This window comes from Rattus norvegicus, chromosome 5 (genome assembly GCF_021556685.1).
Source record: "Rattus norvegicus strain SHRSP/BbbUtx chromosome 5, alternate assembly SHRSP_T2T, whole genome shotgun sequence".
Lineage (NCBI taxonomy): Eukaryota > Metazoa > Chordata > Mammalia > Rodentia > Muridae > Rattus > Rattus norvegicus.
Window position 1 is genome coordinate 386,301 of NC_141538.1, and position 20,466 is coordinate 406,766.

A 20,466-nucleotide genomic window follows, 5' to 3' on the forward strand; every position below is an offset into this window, starting at 1 on the left:
GCCCCAAGAATCCCCGGGTTGCTTAGTCTAAGAACAGAGGAAAGAGTGGATTGTAACCAGTCCATTCATCCTCCTTCAGAATTCATATTGAAATCATAAGACTTTAACGATCAAAGTCAAACTTTCCATGCTATGTCAAACAGAAGCAAAGCTTCTAAGTAACTGAGATAAATACCGTACAGGAACTTTGTTATAAGCTGCCTTTTGTCTGGCATTGTGTATGGAACACTAAGCCATCAGGTTATATGTCTGCTCCAGAAGCCCAAATCAAATATTCTGTCAAAAACCTGGCTGTCTTGAGAGCAAACATGGAATGCAAGAATATTTTATGCTTTCTTGACATGAATGAAAACTTAAATCAGACTCAAGCTTACTTAAGCTTAACATTCCTAAAACACTTAAATAGTACTGATTTCTACAAGCCGAGCCTACACCAGTGCTTATCAGTCTTCACTGTGCTCTGCAAGATAGGGGTGGTAGCTGTGCTAGTTCTTAGTGAGGAAAAAGTTGGTTTTGAGAGGTTAGCTAATCTTCAGATCATACAGCCAAAAGTTGGCAAAGCCACGGCAAGAATTTCATGCTAACACGAAACTTTGTCTTCCAAACATCTCTGTGTACTCTGACTCACATGGACTAATATATTAATGACAGAGGATGATAGATCTATCAGTACTTTTTAATGACCAAGTCTAAAACAATTTTTGAGCAAAAGTTCAACATAGGTAAGATACAAATGTATTAATCAAAATGAGGCTCAGTATTTGGGAACACATCTTCATTTTCTTTGTAGAGTAGACCATGAAACCCTGTTAGTTCCCAAGAATCTCTTTTCTTAGAGGAGTCTCACCAGATAGTCCCAGCTATCCGGAAACTTAAGATCTTCTGCTGGGATGTGGCACTACTCTTGCCAGCTCAGTCACCTACTATCTCAGTGTCAATGGTACGCTTGCTGTGAAGAGGACAGCCATGTGTAAGATGACTCCTAACCCTAAGAGAAAGCTCGGGTTAGGAAGGCTCTGGAAGGATGAAGGAACGCCCATTCAGAGCCTGCCCCACATGTGGCCCATATATATACACCCACCGAACTAGATAAGATGGATGAAACAAAGAAGTGCAGGCTGACAGGAACTAGATGTAGATCTCTCCTGAGAGACACAGCCAGAATATGGCAAATGCATAGGTGAAGGCCAGCAGCAAACAACTGAACCGAGAATGGGACCCCCATTGAAGGAATCAGAGAAAGGACTGAAAGAGCTTGAAGGGGCTTGAAACCCCATATGAACAACAATGCCAACCAACCAGAGCTTCAGGTGACTAAGTCACTACTCAAAGACTGGCCCTGGGCTCCAACCGCATAGGCAACAATGAATAGCCTAGTAAGGGCACCAGTGGAAGGGGAAGCCCTTCATCCTGCCAAGACTGAACCTCCAGTGATCGTGATTGTTGTGGGGAGGGTGGTAATGGGGGGAGGATGGGGAGGGGAACACACATATAGAGTGGGAGGGGAAAGGTGTTAGGGAGATGTTGGCCTAGAAACCAGGAAAGGGAATAACAATTGAAATGTAAATAAATGAGACACCGCCGGAACCAGAAGGAAACAGACTGGATAAACAGTTCTCTGCACCCAAATCCCGTGGGAGGGAGAGCTAAACCTTCAGAGAGGCAGACAAGCCTGGGAAACCAGAAGTGACTGCTCCCTGCACACACATCTCGGACGCCAGAGGAAAAAGCCAAAGACCATCTGGAACCCTGGTGCACTGAAGTTCCCGGAAGGGGCGGCACAGGTCTTCCTGGTTGCTGCCGCTGCAGAGAGCCCGTGAGCAGCACCCCACGAGCGAACCTGAGCCTCGGGACCACAGGTAAGACCAAATTTTCTGCTGCAAGAAAGCTGCCTGGTGAGCTTGGGACACAGGAAAGCAGAATTTCTCTAGGACCGGGCACGTTCTGTGTTTACCGGAAGTCCCACACCCGCGGATCCCGGCCCGCAGCAGCTCTCTGCTCCCAGACCCGGTGAGAGAGAGACCCAACCGCCTGGTCAGGTGGGCACTCCTGAGGCTGCAGAGCAGAAGAGACCACCAACTCTGCTCACCCCTGCCCACATCCCTGGCCCAAGAGGAAACTGTATAAGGCCTCTGGGCTCCCGTGGGGGAGGGCCCAGGAGCGGCAGGACCCCTGTGCCTGAGACACCACCAGAACCAGAAGGAAACAGACCGGATAAACAGTTCTCTGCACCCAAATCCCGTGGGAGGGAGAGCTAAACCTTCAGAGAGGCAGACAAGCCTGGGAAACCAGAAGTGACTGCTCCCTGCACACACATCTCGGACGCCAGAGGAAAAAGCCAAAGACCATCTGGAACCCTGGTGCACTGAAGTTCCCGGAAGGGGCGGCACAGGTCTTCCTGGTTGCTGCCGCTGCAGAGAGCCCGTGGGCAGCACCCCACGAGTGAACCTGAGCCTCGGGACCACAGGTAAGACCAAATTTTCTGCTGCAAGAAAGCTGCCTGGTGAACTCAAGACACAGGCCCACAGGAACAGCTGAAGACCTGTAGAGAGGAAAAACTACACACCCGAAAGCAGAACACTCTGTCCCCATAACTGACTGAAAGAGAGGAAAACAGGTCTACAGCACTCCTGACACACAGGCTTATAGGACAGTCTAGCCACTGTCAGAAATAGCAGAACAAAGTAACACTAGAGATAATCTGATGGCGAGAGGCAACCGCAGGAACCCAAGCAACAGAAACCAAGACTACATGCCATCATCGGAGCCCAATTCTCTCACCAAAACAAACATGGAATATCCAAACACACCAGAAAAGCAAGATCTAGTTTCAAAATCATATTTGATCATGATGCTGGAGGACTTCAAGAAAGACATGAACACACTTAGGGAAGCACAGGAAAACATTAATAAACAAGTAAAAGCCTACAGAGAGGAATCGCAAAAATCCCTGAAAGAATTCCAGGAAAACACAATCAAACAGTTGAAGGAATTAAAAATGGAAATAGAAGCAATCAAGAAAGAACACATGGAAACAACCCTGGATATAGAAAACCAAAAGAAGAGACAAGGAGCTGTAGATACAAGCTTCACAAACAGAATACAAGAGATGGAAGAGAGAATCTCAGGAGCAGAAGATTCCATAGAAATCATTGACTCAACTGTCAAAGATAATGTAAAGCGGAAAAAGCTACTGGTCCAAAACATACAGGAAATCCAGGACTCAATGAGAAGATCAAACCTAAGGATAATAGGTATAGAAGAGAGTGAAGACTCCCAGCTCAAAGGACCAGTAAATATCTTCAACAAAATCATAGAAGAAAACTTTCCTAACCTAAAAAAAGAGATACCCATAGACATACAAGAAGCCTACAGAACTCCAAATAGATTGGACCAGAAAAGAAACACCTCCCGTCACATAATTGTCAAAACACCAAACGCACAAAATAAAGAAAGAATATTAAAAGCAGTAAGGGAAAAAGGTCAAGTAACATATAAAGGGAGACCTATCAGAATCACACCAGACTTCTCGCCAGAAACTATGAAGGCCAGAAGATCCTGGACTGATGTCATACAGACCCTAAGAGAACACAAATGCCAGCCCAGGTTACTGTATCCAGCAAAACTCTCAATTAACATTGATGGAGAAACCAAGATATTCCATGACAAAACCAAATTTACACAATATCTTTCTACAAATCCAGCACTACAAAGGATAATAAATGGTAAAGCCCAACATAAGGAGGCAAGCTATACCCTAGAAGAAGCAAGAAACTAATCGTCTTGGCAACAAAACAAAGAGAATGAAAGCACACAAACATAACCTCACATCCAAATATGAATATAAAGGGAAGCAATAATCACTATTCCTTAATATCTCTCAATATCAATGGCCTCAACTCCCCAATAAAAAGACATAGATTAACAAACTGGATACGCAATGAGGACCCTGCATTCTGCTGCCTACAGGAAACACACCTCAGAGACAAAGACAGACACTACCTCAGAGTGAAAGGCTGGAAAACAACTTTCCAAGCAAATGGTCAGAAGAAGCAAGCTGGAGTAGCCATTCTAATATCAAATAAAATCAATTTCCAACTAAAAGTCATCAAAAAAGATAAGGAAGGACACTTCATATTCATCAAAGGAAAAATCCACCAAGATGAACTCTCAATCCTAAATATCTATGCCCCAAATACAAGGGCACCTACATACGTAAAAGAAACCTTAATAAAGCTCAAAACACACATTGCACCTCACACAATAATAGTGGGAGACTTCAACACCCCACTCTCATCAATGGACAGATCATGGAAACAGAAATTAAACAGTGATGTCGACAGACTAAGAGAAGTCATGAGCCAAATGGAATTAACGGATATTTATAGAACATTCTATCCTAAAGCAAAAGGATATACCTTCTTCTCAGCTCCTCATGGTACTTTCTCCAAAATTGACCATATAATTGGTCAAAAAACGGGCCTCAACAGGTACAGAAAGATAGAGATAATCCCATGCGTGCTATCGGACCACCACGGCCTAAAACTGGTCTTCAATAACAATAAGGAAGGAATGCCCACATATACGTGGAAATTGAACAATGCTCTACTCAATGATAACCTGGTCAAGGAAGTAATAAAGAAAGAAATTAAAAACTTTTTAGAATTTAATGAAAATGAAGATACAACATACCCAAACTTATGGGACACAATGAAAGCTGTGCTAAGAGGAAAACTCATAGCGCTGAGTGCCTGCAGAAAGAAACAGGAAAGAGCATATGTCAGCAGCTTGACAGCACACCTAAAAGCTCTAGAACAAAAAGAAGCAAATACACCCAGGAGGAGTAGAAGGCAGGAAATAATCAAACTCAGAGCTGAAATCAACCAAGTAGAAACAAAAAGGACCATAGAAAGAATCAACAGAACCAAAAGTTGGTTCTTTGAGAAAATCAACAAGATAGATAAACCCTTAGCCAGACTAACGAGAGGACACAGAGAGTGTGTCCAAATTAACAAAATTAGAAATGAAAAGGGAGACATAACTACAGATTCAGGGGAAATTCAAAAAATCATCAGATCTTACTATAAAAACCTATATTCAACAAAATTTGAAAATCTTCAGGAAATGGATAATTTCCTAGACAGATACCAGGTATCGAAGTTAAATCAGGAACAGATAAACCAGTTAAACAACCCCATAACTCCTAAGGAAATAGAAACAGTCATTAAAGGTCTTCCAACCAAAAAGAGCCCAGGTCCAGACGGGTTTAGTGCAGAATTCTATCAAACCTTCATAGAAGACCTCATACCAATATTATCCAAACTATTCCACAAAATTGAAACAGATGGAGCCCTACCGAATTCCTTCTACGAAGCCACAATTACTCTTATACCTAAACCACACAAAGACACAACAAAGAAAGAGAACTTCAGACCAATTTCCCTTATGAATATCGACGCACAAATAGTCAATAAAATTCTGGCAAACCGAATTCAAGAGCACATTAAAACAATCATCCACCATGATCAAGTAGGCTTCATCCCAGGCATGCAGGGATGGTTTAATATACGGAAAACCATCAACGTGATCCATCATATAAACAAACTGAAAGAACAAAACCACATGATCATTTCATTAGATGCTGAGAAAGCATTTGACAAAATTCAACACCCCTTCATGATAAAAGTCCTGGAAAGAATAGGAATTCAAGGACCATACCTAAACATAGTAAAAGCCATATACAGCAAACCAGTTGCTAACATTAAACTAAATGGAGAGAAACTTGAAGCAATCCCACTAAAATCAGGGACTAGACAAGGCTGCCCACTCTCTCCCTACTTATTCAATATAGTTCTTGAAGTTCTAGCCAGAGCAATCAGACAACAAAAGGAGATCAAGGGGATACAGATCGGAAAAGAAGAAGTCAAAATATCACTATTTGCAGATGACATGATAGAATATTTAAGTGATCCCAAAAGTTCCACCAGAGAACTACTAAAGCTGATAAACAACTTCAGCAAAGTGGCTGGGTATAAAATTAACTCAAATAAATCAGTTGCCTTCCTCTATACAAAAGAGAAACAAGCCGAGAAAGAAATTAGGGAAACGACACCCTTCATAATAGACCCAAATAATATAAAGTACCTCGGTGTGACTTTAACCAAGCAAGTAAAAGATCTGTACAATAAGAACTTCAAGACACTGAGGAAAGAAATTGAAGAAGACCTCAGAAGATGGAAAGATCTCCCATGCTCATGGATTGGCAGGATTAATATAGTAAAAATGGCCATTTTACCAAAAGCAATCTACAGATTCAATGCAATCCCCATCAAAATACCAATCCAATTCTTCAAAGAGTTAGACAGAACAATTTGCAAATTCATCTGGAATAACAAAAAAACCCAGGATAGCTAAAGCTATCCTCAACAATAAAAGGACTTCAGGGGGAATCACTATCCCTGAACTCAAGCAGTATTACAGAGCAATAGTGATAAAAACTGCATGGTATTGGTACAGAGACAGACAGATAGACCAATGGAATAGAATTGAAGACCCAGAAATGAACCCACACACCTATGGTCACTTGATTTTTGACAAAGGAGCCAAAACCATCCAATGGAAAAAAGATAGCATTTTCAGCAAATGGTGCTGGTTCAACTGGAGGGCAACATGTATCCATGCTTATCACCCTGTACAAAGCTTAAGTCCAAGTGGATCAAGGACCTCCACATCAAACCAGACACACTCAAACTAATAGAAGAAAAACTAGGGAAGCATCTGGAACACATGGGCACTGGAAAAAATTTCCTGAACAAAACACCAATGGCTTATGCTCTAAGATCAAGAATCGACAAATGGGATCTCATAAAACTGCAAAGCTTCTGTAAGGCAAAGGACACGGTGGTTAGGACAAAACGGCAACCAACAGATTGGGAAAAGATCTTTACCAATCCTACAACAGATAGAGGCCTTATATCCAAAATATACAAAGAACTCAAGAAGTTAGACCGCAGGGAAACAAATAACCCTATTAAAAAATGGGGTTCAGAGCTAAACAAAGAATTCACAGCTGAGGAATGCCGAATGGCTGAGAAACACCTAAAGAAATGTTCAACATCTTTAGTCATAAGGGAAATGCAAATCAAAACAACCCTGAGATTTCACCTCACACCAGTGAGAATGGCTAAGATCAAAAACTCAGGTGACAGCAGATGCTGGCGAGGATGTGGAGAAAGAGGAACACTCCTCCATTGTTGGTGGGATTGCAGACTGGTACAACCATTCTGGAAATCAGTCTGGAGGTTCCTCAGAAAATTGGATATTGAACTGCCTGAGGATCCAGCTATACCTCTCTTGGGCATATACCCAAAAGATGCCTCAACATATAAAAGAGACACGTGCTCCACTATGTTCATTTCAGCCTTATTTATAATAGCCAGAAAATGGAAAGAACCGAGATGCCCTTCAACAGAGGAATGGATACAGAAAATGTGGTACATCTACACAATGGAATATTACTCAGCTATCAAAAACAACGAGTTTATGAAATTCGTAGGCAAATGGTTGGAACTGGAAAATATCATCCTGAGTGAGCTAACCCAATCACAGAAAGACATACATGGTATGCACTCATTGATAAGTGGCTATTAGCCCAAATGCTTGAATTACCCTAGATCCCTAGAACAAACGAAACTCAAGACGGATGATCAAAATGTGAATGCTTCACTCCTTCTTTAAATGAGGAAAAAGAATACCCTTGGCAGGGAAGGGAGAGGCAAAAATTAAAACAGAGACTGAAGGAACACCCAATCAGAGCCTGCCCCACATGTGGCCCATACATATACAGCCACGCAATTAGACAAGATGGATGAAGCAAAGAAGTGCAGACCGACAGGAGCCGGATGTAGATCGCTCCTGAGAGACACAGCCAGAATACCGCAAATACAGAGGCGAATGCCAGCAGCAAACCACTGAACTGAGAATAGGTCCCCCGTTGAAGGAATCAGAGAAAGAACTGGAAGAGCTTGAAGGGGCTCGAGACCCCAAAAGTACAACAATGCCAAGCAACCAGAGTTTCCAGGGACTAAGCCACTACCTAAAGACTATATATGGACTGACCCTGGACTCTGACCCCATAGGTAGCAATGAATATCCTAGTTAGAGCACCAGTAGAAGGGGAATCCCTGGGTCCTGCTAAGTCTGAACCCCCAGTGAACTAGACTATGGGGGATGGGCGGAAATGGGGGGAGGGTTGGGAGGGGAACACCCATAAGGAAGGGGAGGGGGGAGGGGGATTTTGCCCGGAAACCGGGAAAGGGAATAACACTTGAAATGTATATGAGAAATACTCAAGTTAATAAAAAAAAAAAAGAAATGTAAATAAAAAATACCCAATTTAATAAAGATGGAGAAAAAAAATGACTCTGAAAACGGGACCTAGCCAATGATATCAAACCTGTGTTTGCACGAAATACCAAAGCTCAAATTATTCCAGACTATGTAATTTCCTCAAAAGTCAACAATCAAGAATAAGAGGGAATGGCTAAAAAGAGGTATTAAGATCCACTGAATCATATAACGAGATCTTTGTTCACTGGGGCAAGTATTCATCATTCTAGTCTCAGTTTCTACTGCAATAATGAAGAGAGTTGAGGTTTTCTTCAGTTCTCTATCTCTCTTTCATTCTGTGCACTGTCCACTAGCCACTACCTGTACCCAAGTGTATTCATGATACTCTGCTGCACTGGCTGGATTCTGCTACCCTGATGCAGACTTGAGAAGAGATTGCCTCAATCACACAGGCCTGAAGGCAAGTCTGGGGGAGGGGCGTCTTCTTGGTTAATGATTGGTGGGAGGAAGAGCAGTTCACTAGGGGTGATACCACCCTAGGGTACCATCTCTGGTTGTGTAAGAAATCAGGCTGAGTAAGACAGAGGAACCAAGCCAATAATAATGTTCCTCCATGGCTTCTGCTCCAGTTCCTGCCTCCTTCTAGGTTCCTGTCTTGCTTTAGTTCCTGCCTTGGCTCCCCTAATGCACTCTGCGACCCAGGACAGTAAACCAAATAAACCCTCTCCTCCCCAATCAGGTCAGTGTTCGTCCCTTCTGTGATTTGTTATATTCAATTGCTAAGGTTTCTTTTCATTTTTTGAGACACAGTCTCATGTAGCTGATGATAACCTTGAGCTTCTATTCCTCCTGCCTGCACCTCCCAAACACTGGGATACCAGGTGTGATACTAAACCCTGTTTGTGTGGCACCAAGGTCAAAACTCTGGGCTTTGTGTCCTCAAGGCAATGTTCTACCAGCAGAGCTTCAACTCTTGCCCTCAGTTGGTGCATATAGAAATTAGGGTTGCAAATAAAACACACCACAGAAGACAAAACTCCAGGCTGAAAAAATGACTTAGCAGGGAGAGCCACTTACCTACAACAGCTTAGAGCTATAACCAGAATCCACGTGGTGGGGGAGAGCACAAACTCTGACAAACTGGATTCCGACCCAGACACCTCCACCAGCTGCCTCCAACCCCCAACTCCCACACAGTAATGTAATTTTAAAAATTGAACCCAATCAGTAAGAAGAGACCCTGGAGCCCCAGCACATCCCACAGCAGGGTATTGCAGCTGGGAAACCTCTTGAGTTTGGAAGTGGACAGCTTCAAAGCTTCAAAGAGTAAGAAAATACAAAACATGCAAGAGTGGAGCAAAATAAATGCCTTCTAATGAGACATAAATCAATATCCTGGCATTTGCCACATCGCCTGGTGGGAATCTAAACAGTTAATTTACCCTCCACACTGAGGTCGTTTATGAATGCTCACAGATTGAATTTGTCTCCTAGAAAGAAAAACTGTATCACAAAACAGAACAGACATGCTGGCCTGCCTGTGACTAATCCCTTCCCAGGAACTACTCTCTTCCCTACCTGAATATGCATATGTTTCAGAAGAGGCCTGCAAACATGAATAATGTATGACCTCTGTTGGAGGAAGAGATTCCAGGACTAGGAAAATGTTCTTCTACTTGGAGGGGCACAGCAAAGCATCCAGAGGGAGCTAGGACCATGATCCTGAGCTACTTTAGTTTACAAATGTTGTCCTCTGGGCATGTGTGATGCAATGTTTCAACCCTTAAGACAATGATACTGACAGGAAAAGAAGCCTAAGAGACAGTGTTAAGTATGGAAACACTGAATGGGAGGCAAAGCCCACGCTGAAAGGGGAGGTAGCAGAGTTGTCACTCAGAGTAGTGGTAGGATAATTCTGACTTGCATTTTATGTTATTCCATTGTCTGTAGTTTGTCTCATTTTATTAAGGGTGAGGCACACCAAATCTGTCAATCACTCTGGTCATGTCTCACACTGCTCCTTTCTGGCACACGCCTGTGTCTTAAAAATTGTAGTATTTCAAGCACTCAGCCCTCCTTCCAAGGGGCTCTAGGTACAACCTGGGGAGAAAGAGTCTTTAAGCTAGAGGGTAAGAGGTTAGAGGAGAAAGGATAGAGGCCAACTGCTAAGTCTGTTCTAGAGTCTACACTACAGAGCAGGTGAGATGGAAACCAAGACTCAGTACGGATCACAGAACAGGAGGGGACACTTGTATGTAGAGCCCTTGGAAATAGGGCTGAGTGCTTGAAATACTATAATTTTTAAAGGCAGAGCACCTGGACACCATCAGCATCTGGGAAGGACCAAGAATCACAGAGTATTAGAATGAGAATTGGTACCTGCATAGCCATAAGAAGCCGTGCGTGTGCATGTTTGTGCCCGTGTGTCTGTGCCTGTGTGTGTGTGTGTGTGCAAAAAGCATGTGAGGAGAAAGTTGTGTTTCCCTACTAGAGCCATAAAAGCCTTCATACACCTGCTCACACACACATGCATGCACATGCACGCACGTGCAAGCGCGCTTGCACACACAAACACACACTCACACACACACACACACACACACACACACACACCCAACACACACACTATCATCCATTCACTCCGGTTCTTCACTGCCTCCTTTGATGCTTTCCAGAAATATCAAAATTGCAGGAGAGGGGCAGAGTGAGTGTAACCGGAGTGATTGATAAAATGAACCAAAATACAAACAACCAGGTAACGTGAAATCCAAGTAAGAAACACCCTATCTACTCTGCATAAGAGATCACCCCTGTATCCATACTTCAGAGATGTATTGACTATGGCTCGGCCATTTACTTCTGACATAAGCACCTTTCATAATTTCGGTAAGACTATTGGAAAAACTGGGAAGATAGTTATACTTACCGCCTATAAGTTGAGAGAGTTTTAATTAAGATAATATCTGCAAGGGTTTTATCACAATGCTCTGCAGATAAAGTGATCGGCAAATTTTTGCTCTGTCACTCTATCTGCCCATGATCTAGTTTGACTGAGAAGCAACTATGGGAAGCCACAACGTAACTACTGTGGGCTAAGCTAGTATTGTAAAATACAAAGACAAAAGAGCCCACTTGAAGTCAATAGTCTCTTAGGAGCACCAACTGGACAGACATCTGCAGAATAACCTATTGCAGCACTAGCAGAATAACCCACTGGGGAGACTAAGAAATGGATTTGTCTCTGGCAACGCTGTGGGTAAACCAGTCAGCATGATTTCTGGTGATGGTGCCAAAAGAAACCTGAGACGAATAAAAGCCTCATCTACCTCCGCCCCATAATTTAATCCTTAACAATACCTGTTTGAAAGACTGAATCATGATGCCTCCTCTCCAGAAATCATTAACCTGAAAAGCGCCCACTGAGGCAGTTAGTTATGCCTGGATATTTTTATGTAGCCCCAAGAACAATGTTTTTCACAGCAAGCCCCAGTACTTCTGCAAAAACATACAATCACTGCTGGTTCTGGTTTCTATCCCTGACAGATAGTGCAGGAAAAAGAAAGAATCTTTTAAATATTGGACAGCCTGAAGCTCCAGAGGTCCAGCTTAGCTCTTGGTTTTCAACCAACGCCTTTCTTAGAAGCCATCAGAGGTTATTATCAAATGGTTTTTGGCCACTAGAGATAGTGTCCCTCCTAAATGTCCTTCCAGTGCATAGCACAGTCACACACTCCACATTACTCACTGGTAGAGATTCTTCACCGACTGCTCACTGTTAGTCAGGCTGAAATACAGGGCTTTTCTCTTCACATCATCTGCTTCCCCTTGGCAGAATCCCACCTTAGCAGGAAGCTGCGGCTGGACACTGTAGGATTCTTTGGGGTGAGTTCCAAAAACTGAAGACCATTGGGAGGATAGAGAAAGAGGGCATAGGAATCACATTCATCAGATGCCAGAACAGCCTGGAAAGTGTTCAGCTGTGGACAAAAAGGAATTGAAGACACCCATAAACAAAGAAATAAACAAAAGAAGAAAATCAGAACACAGGTAAAGTGTTCCAACAAGGGGGCGGAGGCCAGATCCTTTTTAGGATTTCCCCATGTTGGTTTTGAACATAATCGCCTTTAGAATTCCGTCTTCAAATTACAAATATAATTTTGTAAACCATGTGTTTTTTTAATCTTTTCTACCAATGTAGATCAATAGTTACATAATGCATAAATGAAACACTGGTTTAAAATCTTTAGGATTGCAGGGAAGAGGATGAAGAAGAACTAACTAACACTAAGGATATTTGAAAAAGCCATATGAAGGGCCAGAGAGACGGACAGTTAAGGGCACAGGCTGCTCTTCCAGAGGTCCTGGGTTCAATTTCCAGCACCTACTCACCCATGGTAACTCACCCCTGCTTGTAACTTCAGTTGCAGGACTTCTGACAGCCTCACACAGACATACAAGTAGGTAAAACGTCCATGAACATTAAAATACAAAAGCCATATGAAAAGCTACTTGCCAACTTACAATGAACGTTACAAGGTGGGTAATTCTCCTTCCATTGGCTACAAGTTCTCAAAAAGTCCAGAGCTAGATGTAGGACACCTTGCTCTCAAGTTGTTGGTCGAGGATGTCACAGAGATGATACCAGAGTTGTCAATTCTCATTGCTCAGGGCTACCCATCAGAATGTGATGGTAAGATCCTATAGCTGATGACACCACACAAGTAGGTCAAAGAACTTGAAGAAATCACACAGACCTGCCTGCACAGTACTTAGCAGGAAGCTTCCACCCCTGCTAGCTTTATGATGCTAGAAGTTGCTATGCAGACTATTCTCACTCCACTGTGACTACTCAGGGCTACATAACAAAAGCCCTGTCAAGATGTAGTCATGGGTGCTCCATAAATGGCAGGAATGCATTGAGGATCACCAATCATTTTCTGGGTGGATTCAAGGTCTGCACTACAAGAGGAAACTTTTGCCTGGCATTGTAAATCTGGTCAGGAAACTATGGCAGAGAGGCTCATAAGCCCTGGGAGTGAACCATAACTACTATTTTCTTAAATGGATATATAGTATCAAACTATACCAGTTACAAGCTCAAAGATTAACACAGCTCTCGGTGGTCATTGGGGGAGCATCTTCATACAGTGGATGGTAGTTAATGCACATTCGTAACTAGTCAGAGTATTGAGAATGAACTCTCTGTGGAGAGCTCAGCCACAGAAGCTCCCACCGTATCAAGTTACCTCAAGGCTCAGGGAATATTGGAAAGAAAAGAGGTGGAAAGAGTTTAAGAGCCAAAGGTCGGAAGGAGTTGGATCAAAACAATGACATGTTCTCATGATATGGTCGTTGAACTTACAAACTCAGTGCAGTTGGTGTCCAGCAGAAGAGCAAACCACTCAACATTCCCGCACGGATGTGGTAGGGCACTGAAGCCCCTGCCTGCAGCTGAGAAGATTCTGTCACTTGAGAACTGCTAGGGGAGGGTTTTCTTTAGGGGTATGGTCCCTAGTGAGTGGACCATACTGCAGTGGTGGCCCCTCACTCATGAGTAGGCTTCTCTGTATTCAAGGGATTATTCAAGTGGATATACTGAAATATACTGTATCAGTGTATGAAATTCTCAACAAATAACATTATAACAGTGTATTTAAAAGTGGTAAGGTTGTAAACATCTCCAGTCCAAACTCTTTGAGAGTTCTGGACAAGGACCAAAATTGACTTGCTCATTCCTATACCCTCAGTTTTTATTTTGTGTCTGAACGGCTTTCACATCCATATATCATATTAGCATCCATGCATGCACCCACCCATGCATCCAGCAAGCCATGAATCCATCTATCCATCCATGCATCCAACATCCATACATCCATCTTTGCATCCATCCAGCATGCATCCAGCAAGCCATGCATCCATCCATCTATGCATGCATCCATCCATCCATCTATGCATCCATCCAGCATGCATCTATCCATCCATCTATGCATCCATCCAGCATGCATCTATCCATCCATCTATGCATCCATCCAGCATGCATCTATCCATCCATCTATGCATCCATCCAGCATGCATCCAGCCAGTCAGCCATGCATCCATCCATCCATGAATACAGCATCCATGCATCCAGCAAGACATGCATCCATCCATCTATGCATCCACCCATTGCCTACTGCAGTCAACACTCAGTAAGGAAGCAGCTGATCAAAAGGCATCCTTACTGATTTCACAGCCAAACTCCCTTTCCTTTTCAATCTCTTTACAACCAGAACTATCTTGTCACATTGCAGATGAAGAAAGAGACCCAGGGGCTTGCTTAAGGTCAGGCAATGATTGATGGTGGAAGCCAGCCAGACCCAACAGCTCATCCCCTGCAATAGACAGTCATCTGAACTCTACCAAACAAGCCATTCCAGGACACCTGCTCTGACCCAATCTCCCTTCCCAGGCTCAGCTCCACTAAGCCCTCTACACAGTGTTTAAGGGTCCCCACTCCTACTAAGTGCTTTGATGCTGTGTCCATATTTCCCTGCACCAAGAAAATCCTAACCAGCAAGCACTGCCTCCTGGGGGTCGAGGACTATGATTCCCTGCGGAACCCCTTCCATCCTTCGGGACCCACTATGTTGGTTTTCCAGTATGTATTTGGCTCCTGTTGGTTGTCTGGTTTGGCTTTGGCCTCCACTCACTAACCCATCTGAATATTAATTCATCGGGGTTGGCTACCCGCTAAACCACATTATGTTTGATGCTGCAGTCAGGACAGAGCCAAAAAACTATGCCCCAAGAGCCTGAATTATAGGAGAGAAAAACAGCTTGGACTGGAATTTTAGGAGAGTGACTGGGGACAGGCATGGTGGCAGAGGCCACAGAAAAAGGAGAGTGTCCAGGACATCAGAGTGGGGTAGGGTAGCATCACAGTGGCAGCCAATGAATGAAGATAAACACTGTGGGAGCCAAAGCAGACGTAGATGAGAGTTGGAGTCTGAATTAACACCAGGGTGACTGTGCAATTACTCCCTGATATTTCATTTACTGAGTTTCAAAGGGACCTTTTCTGCCATTACCACCTTCTTCCACCAAAGAATTAGTTAAGGGATGCTCCACTGGCTTAGACTCTGTAGTTGGCTTCTCTCACTAGATCAAATATGCTTTACAATTTAATAGGGAACTGGGGAGACATTTCTCTTACAAATACTCGCTTTATAAAGAAGGTTGTTGACAAGAAGAAGAAAAAATCACTTATTGGTATCATTACCTCTTCATTTTGCTAAACAAGACAAACTGACACAGCAAGAACCTCAAAACTGAATACAAGGAACGAATGTGTCCTTGTGTTTTTTTCTGCCTTGTTCTAGAACATCTCAAATGTTACTTTTACCTTTCTGACACGTAATGCTAAAGTACAGCTTTGAGGTTTGGGTAATAAGACAAAGAAATGCAGATATTAATATGGTTTCAAGAAAAAAAAACTCTGTAGCTCCTCTGTATTATCTAAAAGGAAGAGTCTGCTTACCTTCCTTGTTTTTCAAAAAAAAGTTCATGAATTCAGTCCCCACATTCTACATTTGTTGCAGCTGTAGTCCTCAAGTATGTCATCTGCGGGGCTTGACCCTCCCCAGAAAGGTCAAAACCTCTACGTTTCCAACTCGGGTACATGAAGAACATGTGTCATCCATCATCAGTCAGGGTAGGGCCAGAGGCTGCCAAAGCTTTATTTCAGTCACAACAAAGTTCAAGTAGGAGATAAAAAGCCAAACTAATAATCCCATCCTTAAATGACCAACTGTGGAAGCTCCTGGTATGGTGGCCACAATCAACTTCACAAGATAAGGGAGAACCAAGGCTCTAAATATAGAGAAATTCCATATGATAAGGGATGTCTGCATGTGGAGATCAGAAGGCAGTGGGGAGGAGGTCTGGGGAGAAGTGAGGAGGCTGTGATGGGAGATCCTGACTTTTAACCTGGAGATCTGCAAATGTAGTGCCTTATTTGCTCTATGTCTTTTCTGTGTCACCTTTTGGCGAAGCACTCACTTCAGATGGCGAGTTTTTAATTTTCTCATCCCCACAAAAAGAGGCAAATAACAGGGGAGAAAACAACAAAAACTTCCTTTTAATATAGTTTATGATCCCAAAGTACATTCCGGAAGAGTTGAGCTGCTTGAAATCTGCCACACATGAACCCCTTGTCAGGGCTACAGAATTCCACACAGAATTACTAAGAGGCCACTTCATAGGCCCTGAAGAGCCTCTCCTTAGAGATCCCCTCTGTCTGACTCTTTTCCAAAGGGAAAGGCCCTCACATTCCCAGAGACACGTTTTCCAAGAGTCCTCCACACTGGTTCTGAAGGTAAGCCCTCAGTTGCACTGCCAAAACCTGTACAAGAGTCATGACCTCCCAACCTCCCCAAAGAGAAAGAGAGAGTGCCAGCTAGGAGAGGATCTCTCCACAGGTTGGGGAGCAGTACAAAGAGGATCATGTCAGTGTTGCCCAACTGCAAGGTCTCCAGTTTCCTGTTCAGACAGAAAACCAGAAGGCTTCTCAAACATACCATCCAACAAGGGTAAAACATCAACCAGCAGAATGATATCTTTACAACAAGGGATTTGACTATTCAGCCTTACCAAAATGATAACAAAATAAGAAATGAGGTGATTCCTTCCTGGGGGACAAAGTTCAATGCTCAGTCTTCCTTAAGGATACATTCTCTGAAAGTGTAAGGCCACTGATTCTGGCCTCCGATGTTTGGTTGTATGTTACTTTTTCCCCATTCCCATGGGGACACTGATGTGCTTGGGGTATTCCAAATTCACCCCTGTACTGCAGAGTTAAGAGAATGCCTAATGCTTTCACGATGGCATAGTGTATCCTCCTTCATATGTAGTTTTCAAGGACACCTAAGCAGTTTTCTTCAACCCATTTTCATATATCTAGTTATTCTCTATCCTCGCTGTCTTCACTGACATGTGGTAAATTTCACACGAACTGTTCCTGTGGACTCTAGCTCCATAAATTAAAAGCTCCAGCTAAATCCAAAGTTCTTGATCAACAACTGTCACCTCTGCACCAACTCAACACACACCATTCCATGTTAAAGCATCCAGGGACCAGCTTGATGCATACTATTAGCTGTCAATCTGACGCTATCTATAACCATCCAGGAAACAGTCACCAGGCATGTCTCTGATAAAGTATCTTGATTAGATTAATTAAGGAGGGAAGACCCACCCTAAATATAGACACCACCATTCCCTGGGCTCAGGCTTGCACTGCATACAAAGAAGAAAGAAAGCTTAGAAACAACACCCATCTTTCTCTGCTTCCTGGCTACAGATACAATGTTTCCATCCTTTTCTGAAGCAACTTCCACGCTCCCATCCCTCTCCCAGGATGCAGCCCAGACTAGGGCAAGCTCTCCTACCACTCACACTCAGTTTCCATTCCTGTGGTCCTTCCAACCCAAAGGAAATTCCTCATCAACAAAAACCTTCGACATACTATCTAACTCAGTTCTAGATAACACCCTCCTCCCCAGTGAGAACACAACAGCCTTCCCCTGACACCAAAAATACACAGAGCAACAACGACGACGACGACGACGACAACAACAACAACCACAACAGCAACAACAACAAAAAACGGTACCCATCATTACTCAGATCTTCCGGCCATAACCTCTTTGCTCTATGAAGTGACAGTTTAAGAAATCTCAGATTAACTAAATGTACATTTGTTCATTTTAGTAATGCAGTTGCACCATGCCATTCTTGCATGCCAGGTAGAACACTCTGTCACACCCAAAGTGAACATCCTGGAGGGAATGAAGAGAGCAGAAATATTTCACACTGTAAAGATATTATTCCTCTGATATCATTTCCAGTGACTAATATTAATATTACTATAACAGATGTAAGAAAACTATGTAGAGATCACAGAATCTTCCAGGCAAAGGAGATTGGTATGTGCCAAAATCTACCTCAAAAATAAAATAAAATCTATCAAAGCAAGAGTTCAATCCCAGGGTCTTCAAAGTATTCAGAAGAGCCTTCCACAGGAGTAACTGAAAACACATCTTGTGCTCAAAACGTCATCGAATGGAACGAGTCCTGAAGCCCATTCAGCCTATGGCAATATCTGAAGAACAATATGGATGTTTGGAAAAGTTAAAAAACAAGAAAGCTACAGAATTTTCCCCACCAAATTCCCCTAGAAAAAGATAAGAAAAACAAAGGGGAAAAAACCCAAAACAGTAATTTGGAAAACCCTCCATTTAAAAAGTACTTATAAAGAGGTCCAGAGAAGGCTCGAAAGGTAAATAAATCCCTTGCCTTGAAATCCGAGTTCAGTTTCAGGAACCCATGTAAAAGGAGAGAACTGGTACTGGGAGGATCTCCTCCCAATCTCTGCATGTGCACCCTGCTACGTGCACACATAGATCATACAAAAACACATACCATACATGTCCTACACACATACCATACACACACCCCACATAAATATCATGCACACACAAGTGGCCTCAATGCAGTATTCACATACCATACAAACACCACATACTCACACACAACATGCACACACCATATGCATATAAACACACCATACAGACACACACAAGCACACACATCATGCACATACACACATCATACACACATACCATACACAGACACACACATCACACACAAACACATACAAACACACACATAATGCGCAAATGCAGACATACATACACATCATGAACATGCAGACACACAATTTCATATACAGCATAAACATAGATTATTTACATACACACACACCATACATAGACATACATATTCACATGTAGCATGTAAACATATACGTACACATACATGCACACACAGAGAGAGAATAAAATGAAATAAAGCAACCAAGTCCTTACATAAAGGAGTTCTACCACAAGATCGTTACATGGCAGGAACAACACATCGCCTTGGTTAATTCTCATGACAACCCTAAAAAGTCAGCACTACCATGTCAATCTACAGCTTAGAAAATGAAGACCGAGGGCTTGTGTCTTCCAAGACCACTGCTGCAAGTGTTTTCTGCCTTGTTCCTGACTTCACAAGTACCTGGAAGGTGTAATGAAAGAATTACTGTGCCTATGGGTGTTGCTCATTCATGAAGGACTTACTTAGCTAACCTTCATGAGGACTTGTGTTCAAGTCCCAGAACTGCAAAATTGAAGGAAGAGCTGGGAATATGGTTCAGTGTGAGGAGTGGCTATTCAAGCATAAGCACCTGAGTTTGATCCCTAGAATGAATACACACTGAACAAAAACAGTCATGGTGTCTGTCAGTCCCAGATCTGTAGTCCCATAAGAAGGAAGGCAACTCCTCGAGCCTCGTCACCCAGCAATCAATCCTGGCTTAGCTGCTGAGTACTGGGTCAGGGGGAGGTGTGCCTGGAAATGATTTGAAAGGGAGCTGGATAGAGTGCTCAGCAGGTTAAAGGCACATACTTCTGAAGCCTGATGACCAGAGCTCAATTCCCAGACCCCATCAAGGGGGATTAGCAGAGAGCTGACTCTGAATTTGTGTTCTGACTACCACAGTGTCAAAGCATGCACACGTAGGCAGAACAAATAAATAATTTTTAAAAGGTGGATAGTCCCTAAGGAATGACACTCAAAGTTCTTCTCTGGTCTGCACACACATGCATCTCCACACAATTGTGAGCCATGCATGAATGTCTGTGTGTGCCTGCACATGCTCACACATGCGCAGGCACACACAGAGACACAGGTACCGCATGCACGGACACCAAAAGGAAACTGTCAAAGACTGTTTCTAATGAAATGTTGCTAATGAAATGAGAATCCTAAGTAGTAAACTCATCTCTCTGGGGCTGTAACCTTCATGTCAAATAAACACTAAAACACTTGGGACCCACCGCAGCCTCAAGACCCCGGAGCCTCAGTGCAAATGCTTCTTGCTCTAATTTTTGTTTGTTTGTTTGTTTGTTTGTTTGTTTTTTCTGTTGCAAGTGGCTAGCTAATTCAGCTGAATTTTCCTTGGGAGCAGCAGAACAGTAATTTCATCGTGAGGTTATCATCAGAAGCATCCTTCACAGCAACTTCACTCCAGTTCACACT

General features: G+C 43.0%; 1 protein-coding gene and 1 pseudogene across 2 annotated transcripts in view; one reads left to right on the forward strand and one right to left on the reverse strand.

The window, feature by feature from the left end:
* Window positions 1-20,466, forward strand: part of LOC148005534 (polyubiquitin-C-like) — a 1,830,776-nt pseudogene that overhangs the window by 238,986 nt on the left and 1,571,324 nt on the right.
* LOC148005538 (uncharacterized) overlaps window positions 1-20,466 on the reverse strand; it is a 49,242-nt gene that overhangs the window by 24,053 nt on the left and 4,723 nt on the right. The window contains exon 3 of one of the 2 annotated variants that reach the window (XR_015620579.1): window positions 12,095-12,326. Coding sequence is in view for 1 of the 2 variants with exons in the window: in XM_087551561.1 (XP_087407687.1) it covers window positions 18,471-18,487 (17 nt within the window). In the remaining variant the exon portion in view is untranslated. Of the gene's footprint in view, window positions 1-12,094; window positions 12,327-16,031; window positions 18,488-20,466 lie in introns of those variants that run through there. The other variant, XM_087551561.1, reaches the window with a different exon arrangement.